The 8,795-nt window shown below is 41.1% G+C and overlaps 1 protein-coding gene across 1 annotated transcript; it reads left to right on the top strand.

Annotated features, from left to right (window-relative positions):
* The first annotated feature begins 950 nt into the window (after positions 1 to 950).
* AKAIN1 (A-kinase anchor inhibitor 1) lies at positions 951 to 5,739 on the top strand. The gene is made up of 2 exons (XM_042961563.1): positions 951 to 1,044; positions 5,142 to 5,739. The coding sequence occupies exons 1-2, from the start codon at positions 951 to 953 to the stop codon at positions 5,333 to 5,335; spliced, it is 288 nt and encodes a 95-aa protein (XP_042817497.1). The 3' UTR covers positions 5,336 to 5,739.
* Positions 5,740 to 8,795: the final 3,056 nt, after the last annotated feature.

Genomic DNA, 8,795 nt, shown 5'->3' on the forward strand with positions numbered 1-8,795 from the left:
CCAATTCTCCAGCACCATTTACTGAACATACTGGCTTTTCTCCTGAAAAGTATTGAGTATTCTTTGCTCCCCTGTCCGATATTAGTTGACCACACATACGTGGGTTTATTTCTTGGCCCACAATCTGTGCCATTGGTCTGTATGTCTGTTTTGGTGCCAGTACCATACTGTTTTGATCATTGTAGCTTTATAATATAGCTTGAAATCAGGAAGTGTGATGCCTCTTGCTTTTTCTTTCTCAGGATTGTTTTGGCTATTTGGGGTCTTTTGGGTGCTTTATATAATTTTTTTTTTTAATTTTGCTGTTATTGTCTAAGTGCTCTGCATGGCTTTTAGCCTCATTTTTGTTCCCCATTTTTCCCGTTCCAGCTAGTTGCCACTTTGTCCCATACTCTTCACTACAGATATTCATGACCCAGAGCAAAGTGGTGATGAGGGCCACGAGGGTCACCAACCTTGCAGGTCACCAAAGGGATACTCTAGACACAGCACGGCATGGGCTGCCTTTGACTTTTTAATCAATTTATCTTCATAATGGATAGAAGAAGATGTGATGATTTAGCTCAGATATTAGGTCGCAGCTAAATTTAGGGTAGAATCTCTCTCTCTCTCCTATTAAGGAATCAACTTCCTCTTATCCTTACATTCGCCCTTCCGCCATCCAAAGACAGAAGAATAGCTGTATAGCAGGGACGTTTTAGAGTTAGCACATATGTAGTTTGGCTAAGAAACTCTTTCCAGGAGCCAACATGAACCTTTTAAACTATTCTGTTTGTCTACACATTTGTGCTCTGTAGTGATAGTGGACAGAGCTGCGTGAGTATCATATTTGACTTGCCATAAATATGTACTCTTCCTCTTCGAATTAGCCTTGGCCACTGCACAGAAGTAACTTCAAAAACCTGTAATTGCCTCTTTGTTTTAGCATTACAACGTCCCTGAGTTTCGGTATGGCGTGTGGCTGCCCAGTTTGCACCTATATTTCCTACCTAGCCTCCCATGTGGCTAGGTGTGGCCGTGTGACTCAGTTTCCCCCAATGACATGTGAGCAGAGTGATGTTTGCAACTTATATGATTACTCTTTTAAAGGAAATCATCTTGGGGCACCTGGGTGTCTCAGTCAGTTGAGCGTCCGACTTTGGCTCAGGTCATGATCTCTCAGTTCGTGGGTTTGAGCCCAGTGTCGGGCTCTGTGCTAACAGCTCGGAGCCTAGAGCTTGCTTTGGATTCTGTGTCTCCTTCTTTCTGCCCCTCCCCGCTCATGCTCTCTCTCTCTCTCTCTCTTTCAAAAATGAATAAACATTAAAAAAATTTTGTTAAAGGAAATCATCTTTATCAACCTCCATTTTCTCTTTGGCTATCTTCCAGTCCCAGATGGGATATTGGTTAACCAGCTCTACTCATGCAGATGAGGTCAATATAGTAGGAAATGGCAGAGCAGGAAGATAGAAGGATGTTGACCCCTTAGATAACCTGGTGGAGCAGAGCCGCCTACACGTTGGAGTACCTCTGGACTGATGCACGAGAGAGCAATAAATATCTTTCTTGTGTGAGTTTTCTCGTGCATTTTTGAGTTTCTTTGTTACAAAGGCCAAGTCTATGCCCTAACCAATATACAATGGTGGACACTAAGTACTCAGGAGCCAGACGGGGGGTGCTGAGTAAGTGTCATGTCACACACATTGTAGCATTTGATGCCTTCTCTGCTTAGTCTGGTGTAGATTTCTCATTTTATTCTGGGTATTTGTTTGTTTTGAGGGGAGGGAGGGGAGGATTGTCCCTTTGTTTTGAATAGATTCATCTTACCTTGTTTACTAGACTCTAAATCCCTCAGGAAATAGTGCTAGTGACACAAATGCTGCTGAATAAATGACAACTATCTGTCTCAAGGGATAAGAGCTGCTTGGTCTTCCGGAATGACTCCGTATTCTCTTATGTGACATCCTTTTCCTGGGTGTATCAATTCTGTTGTTAATGAATCAATTCTGGTGAATGCCCCTCCCCCCCCCCCCCCCCCCCCCCCCCCCCCAGTTTTCAATCCATTTTCATGGCAGCAGCATATGCGAATACAGGAAACATCTGAAATGATGATTTTGAATGAGGAATGATGCCCATTCTATTTATCACTCTAAATATAAGCAGGTGGAATTAAAAATTCTCATGATTGCACTTTAGTCAAATGTTCGATTCATGATCATTCTGCCATGCATGAGTTAGTAATACATTTGCTGCATAATAAAAGAAAGTTCAAGACAACAGTGAATCAAATAAGATACATATATTTTTTCTAACATGAAAGAGGCCTGGAGATGGGCAGCCAAGGGATGATATGTGGCTCTTGGTCATTGAGTTTTCAGGCTCCTTCTAACTTGTCTTTGCAAATCCCTGAAAATGGTTTCCATTCTGAAGATTCCCTCATGGTTAGCAAAAACCCCTGTGGTGATAGCCAGTGTGTCAGAGTCACAGGCAGTGGGATGAGGGGAGGGCAAAGGGCCTTTATCTGCCTATTTCCTTTTAAAGACCTTTTTTAGAATTTTTACTAAATGAACTTTCACCTCATTGGTCAGAACTTCGCCAGGCCCAGTTACACAGCTGCCCAAATAAAATCAAGGTTTTGTATTGTTTTTAACTAAGGATGAAGGGGAAGCATCAATGATGGGTAGACTGCCTGCCTTATAATTAGAAAATTCTCACTAACTAGACCAGGGGTTGGCAAACCATGGCCTGTGGGCCAAATCTGGCCTGCAGCCTACTTTTCGTAAGTAACGAGTTATTGAAACAAAACCATGTGCGTTCATTTATACATTGTCTAGAGCTGATTTAATGCTACCAAAAGCAGAGCTGAGTAGTAGTCACAGACATGGTATGGCCTACAAGTCTAAAATATTTCCCATCTGGTCCTGTTGAACAAGTTTTCCAACCCCTGTTCTAGAACATGGAGGACAGATTCTGGTACATAAATGACCTCATTCCTCGGGAGGCTATTAGAGGAGCAGGGCTGAACCTATTATAGATTCAGTAATAATCTATTCTCCAGCCCCGGTGAAATTAAGTCTACTAGGCATACATTTGGTCACAAGTAACATAAAACCTGACTAATGGCGGATTCAACAAAGAAGCGTTTATTCATCTCACATACGAAGAAGTCCGGAAGTACAAGGTCGAGGGCTGGTGTGGATACTGAATAATGCTTTCAAAACTAGACTCCTTTTCTTCCCTTGGCCGTGGCCAGAATGTTGGCTTTCATCTCCTTGCTTATTGGAGGTTGCCCGTGGTACCTAAAGGCATTATGTCTGCGTCCTGCATAGGAAGAAGGAGTAAGTGTCAAAGGCCAAAAGGGGCATGAGTCTGTCCCTTTCCATAAACTTTCCCGCGGGTTCTCATCGGCCACAACTCTATTCTCATGACAACTGCCAGCAGCAGAGCATTCTGGGATGGTGAGAACATACATTGGACTCATGAGTGGGGCGAACAAATGGAGATCCTATTGGAAAGGGAGACAGTAGCAGTATGTCTGTACAGGGCTCCTCACAATTAACTGGGCCACTCTCGCACCTCGTTATGGTCTCATCTTTCTTTCTTTCCTTTTTTTTTTTTTAATTTATTTAATTTGTTTTATTTTTTAATTCTCCATACTTTATTTTATTTATTTATTTTTATTAATTTATTTTTTAAATTTACATCCAAGTTAGCTAGCATATAGTGCAACAGTGATTTCAGGAGTAGATTCCTTAGTGCCCCTTACCCATTTAGCCCATCCCCCTCCCTCGACCCCTCCCGCAACCCTCTGTTTGTTCTCCATATTTAAGAGTCCTTCTGTTTTGTCCCCCTCTCTGTTTTTATATTATTTTTGCTTCCCTTCCCTTATGTTCATGTGTTTTGTCTCTTAAAGTCCTCATAACACCCTCTAGTTCCATCCATGTAGTTGCAAATGGCAAGATTTATTCTTTTTGATTGCTGAGTAATATTCCACTGTGTGTGTGTGTGTGTGTGTGTGTGTACCACATCTTCTTTATCCATTCATCCATCGATGGACATTTGGGCTCTTTCCATACTTTGGCTCTATTGTTGATAGTGCTGCTATAAACATTGGGGTGCATGTGTCCCTTCGAAACAGCACACCTGTATCCCTTGGATAAATGCCTAGTAGTGCAATTGCTGGGCCCTAGGGTAGTTCTATTTTTAGTTTTTTGAGGAACCTCCATATTGTTTTCCAGAGTGGCTGCACCAGCTTGCATTCCCACCAACAGTGCAACAGAGATCCTCTTTCTCCACATCCTCGCCAACATCTGTTGTCTGAGTTGTTAATGTTAGCCATTCTGACAGGTGTGAGGTCTCATTGGGGTTTTGATTTGTATTTCCATGATGATGGGTGATGTTGAGCATTTTTTTCATGTGTCGGTTGGCCATCTGAATGTCTTCGTTGAAGAAGTGTCTATTTGTGTCTTTCTTTGGCCCATTTCTTCACTGGGTTATTTGGCTTTTGGGTATTGAGTTTGATAAGTTCTTTATAGATTTTGGATACTAACACTTTATCTGATATGTCATTTGCAAATATCTTCTCCTATTCCGTTGGCTGCCTTTCAGTTTGCTGATTGTTTCCTTCACTGTGCAGAGCTTTTTATTTTGATAAGGTCCCAATAGTTTATTTTTGCTTTTGTTTCCCTTGCCTCCAGAGATATGTTGAGTAAGAAGTTGCTGCGGCCAAGGTCAAGGAGCTTTTTGCCTGCTTTCTCCTCGAGGATTTTGATGGCTTCCTGCCTTATGTTTAGGTCTTTCATCCATTTTGAGTTTATTTTTGTGTGTAGTGTAAGAAAGTGGTCCAGGTTCATTCTTGTGCATGTCGCTGTCCAGTGTTCCCAGCACCACTTGCTGAAGAGACTGTCTTTATTCCATTGGATATTCTTTCCTGCTTTGTCAGAGATTAGTTGTCCATAGGTTTGTGGGTCCATTTCTGGGTTCTCTATTCTGTTCCACTGATCTGAGTGTCTGTTTTCGTGCCAGTACCGTACTGTCTTGATGATTACAGCTTTGTACTACAGCTTGAAGTCCAGTGGTCTCACCTTTCCTGCATGCCCTTCCTATAACAGCTCCTGAAATTAATTTTGTTCTTTTTACCTCCCTTACATACTCTTTGCTAGGTGAGAAACCTGGAAATGAGCCTGAAGAGGTGAAGCTGCAGAAAGCCAGCAAACAGATCGTGCAGAATGCCATCCTGCAAGCTGTTCAGCAAGTGTCCCAGGAGAGCCGGCAGAGGGAAGACAGAACCGGTGACAACCAGGGCAACTTCCAGCTGGGCGTGGGGGAATTAACCAAGAAGCACGAAAAGAAGTAACACAGTGGATCTGGCTCTTGTCATATGCCTGGTTACCAGCCTTCCTCTTAGTATAGGATGCGTTGCCAAAACGTTGCCAGTAAAGCAAACCAAAGTGTCGTCAGCACCTAGCAGTAGAATGAATTCGCGCTAGTCCTTGGCTGAGAAGCACTGTTTTGAAAAAGTGCATTAGAAGATTCTGTTTATATTAAGGCAGTGCCTCTGAAACATAGCGGGGCCAAATACAACACTGTAACTGCAAAAGTAGTTTTGCAACACAATTTATTTTTAAGGTTCTTTTTTTTCTAAAGATTCTGTCTTGTTTGTTTACTTTCGCCCTTGATGCATCTTTCTGTGAATCTAAGCAGCAATCCTTTTTGCTGAAAAACTGAGTGCAGTACTGTGTCCTTTATAATATTTTAAAAAGACATGCTGGAGAAGTGAAGGAATGGAGTTTGTCACCTTCAAATATGGAATTAAAGGCTTCACTGAGTTCAGGTCTCAGATCCAATTGAGCAAAGGCAAATTTTACGGCTTAGTCCCTCAGGTCTTACAAGGCATATATTTATATTACTTTTTAAAAAGGAGGAGTTTAACTTTTCAAGAACTCAGTTTCTTGGTCTCAGTTCTCTCAAGTGTTTGATACGGGGTGTTTACCCTCTGTGCAGAAATCCTTGGGAAATACAGATTTCTTTTTCCATGTCAAACTAAGACAAGTGATAGATCTGTATGCATGCCTTGCCCATGACTCTGTTTTTTAGCAGCCCTGTGAAGAGCAACTAGACCCACAGATTCCATGCTGGGGATACACTAGGGTCTGATTATGGGGTGCAGTGTCCTTGGACAGAGCTGTGGGGCTTTATAAATACTATGTCGTCATCGGGCTACACATTTGCAATAGTACCTTACTAGTGGGAGCCTTTCTTTTCCCCTCCACAAATTAAAATTACATTGTTGAGTTATAAAAATCATGCACATCAGGAATAAATAACCCTGCAAATGGGAAAAGCATTTTTCAGCTCTCCGAAGCGTGACAATACAGTGGGAACAATAAAGTAACTGTTTTGGGCAATGCAGTATAGAGATCTACGTGTGTATGAAAAAAGTCATCTTCATTGCCATAGTATGACTTCTGCTCCACTCCCATGTGGATAATGCACATCTCTCTGAAGTCATTAGAACCCCATAGTCTGGGTTTCACCACAGTCACTGAGTTGGAGAGCTACTGAGGACAGAGAGAGAATTTGACCTTTAGTAAGAAATCCTTTGGCTTTAGAATATCGATGTCTACGTTTAATAGTTTTTTAAAAAGCCAGTATTAGCATATATGGTATGACTGATATTAAGATCTACTTAGAGAATTCCAGTATGCTACACTTTCCAGAATGGATACTATTGATGATAGTAAATGAATGAAAACACTCTCTTATCAACTGTAGGGCTATCTCGTATGATGCACAGGTGGAATAAATTCACAGGGAGAATGGCGACGAGAGGGAGCAGAGGGGGTTAAAATTTAAATGTGATTTATTCATAAATATTTTTTGCGTCATGAACTCATGACAATTGAAGAAGGAGTTTAAGTTGATCTGAAGTCATATAATTGATATATAATTGTACAGTGTACTTAATGGGAATGAAGGGATTAAGGGAAATTATTCGGAAGGATCTATAAAAAAAAAATAAACCCAATGCTTGTAGTTTGCAAGTGATCTGGCACCATGTCTACTGAGATGTCTGGGCATAACCACCCCTGGACCTCGCTGTCATTATCGTGTGGCAGAAACACAGAAATGTATCATCTTTCCTCTCTGGTATGTCTGTGCTAACCCAGTGGGGATCTTTGAGAACATCTGATTAACCTCTGTATCTAAATATTATTTGTAAATAAAACATACCCAGCTTTGAAATATGTTGTCATTGTAAGCCAGGTTTCCTACACCCTACTGTTGGGCTCATTTCATCTGTGGACCTCACATTCATATGGGACCATGAGGCACCCCAAGTTTACCAAACCCCTAGATGTCATGACCCCGAGAGTGCTCCTTCCATGGGCCTTTACTGTAAGTCTGTGGGGTGGTGGTTCCTGAGGCTTGGGCAGAAAAGGACCAGTGGTAAGAAGTGACCCTTTGATCTCAGGAAGTGAAGGTGAGTGGATCCGGAGAGTTGAATGTCTTTCATTATCTTTCTGAGATGGAACATCTACAAAGAGGAACAGAGATATCGATGAATTCTTGGAAGAAGAAAACAAAGTTAAGCAATCCCTGCCCTCCGTAGATCGGTGCCGTATTGGCAGAATCCTAAGAAAGCTCAGCCGTAAAAATAAACCCATCTGTCAAACTCTTGCCGATCTCTGTCAGTATAAAGTTATTGGCTTTGAAAGGAGCCTATGGATCCTCATGTGGCATAGGATTAAGGTGGGCTTCCACTTATTGTCATAAACCAGCACACTGCTTTTGGTTTTGGGAATTTTATCTTCTTGGTTTACGACATGGTAAAGCTTACATGGGCCTCCCAGCTCTGTGTGATCAGCCGTTCATCTTTTACTTTGCCTGTCTCTGGAGTGGACCAAAGAGAAAAGTCCTTTTATGTGGCTTTTCTGTATTAATCTATGCAGTGTGAACAGTATAAATAGATTCAAAAAAACATACTGCTTCCTGGGCTTTATCTCTATTTTTCTTCTCTCTCTTTTTGAGCTGCTTTGTATTCTCTTATGGTGTATTATCTTATTTCAGGTTACAAAAAAATGAATGGACCATTTAAAAATAAACATTGTTATTTATGCCAATCAGGAATGAATATCTGTTTTCAAGGTGTTAAGGTCTCTGTGAAAAAAATGTTAAAAAAAGGAAAATTTGAATTTATCCACTGTAACAGCCATTCCAATAAAATACAATAGAGAATAAAGTCTCTGAGAAACCTGGTAACTATTATAACTACTATTGTACCCCAAAAGGTCAAAGACTAAACACTTGAGCAAATTCTTCAGTTCACGTAAGGAGAATGTGGAAACCACAATAATATCTTTTCTCTTGAATGTGAGAAAGTGTGCTGAAATCTATTAGTGCACATTCATTCATTTTTCTCATTGCCACAACCTTGCAATACATTGCATCTGGGAAGATCTCAGTCTCCTTTTGTAGATAAAGTCACACTGAGTCTCAGAGAGGTTAAGTATATCCTAAGCGAGGAATAGTAGGTACTGTTGGGCACAGGAGTACATGAACCACTGATCCTGACCACGGGGAGCATATGAATTAGCTAGGGAGCTTAAGAAATATAAATTCGGGAGACATCTATGTTAAGATCAAAGACTAAAACTCCCTTTTAGAATACCTTTCTAGCCAGAAATGTAACAAAAATAGTAAAGGGCCCCAAAAATCGTCATCAATAGAAAAAGTTCAATGCCATTAGCATCAAAAAGTGGTGGCTAGGGAAAGAAAAAGGAAACTGCAGACGGAACAAAATAGACCACCCTAGA

This window comes from Panthera tigris, chromosome D3 (assembly GCF_018350195.1).
Source record: "Panthera tigris isolate Pti1 chromosome D3, P.tigris_Pti1_mat1.1, whole genome shotgun sequence".
Taxonomy (NCBI): Eukaryota; Metazoa; Chordata; class Mammalia; order Carnivora; family Felidae; genus Panthera; species Panthera tigris.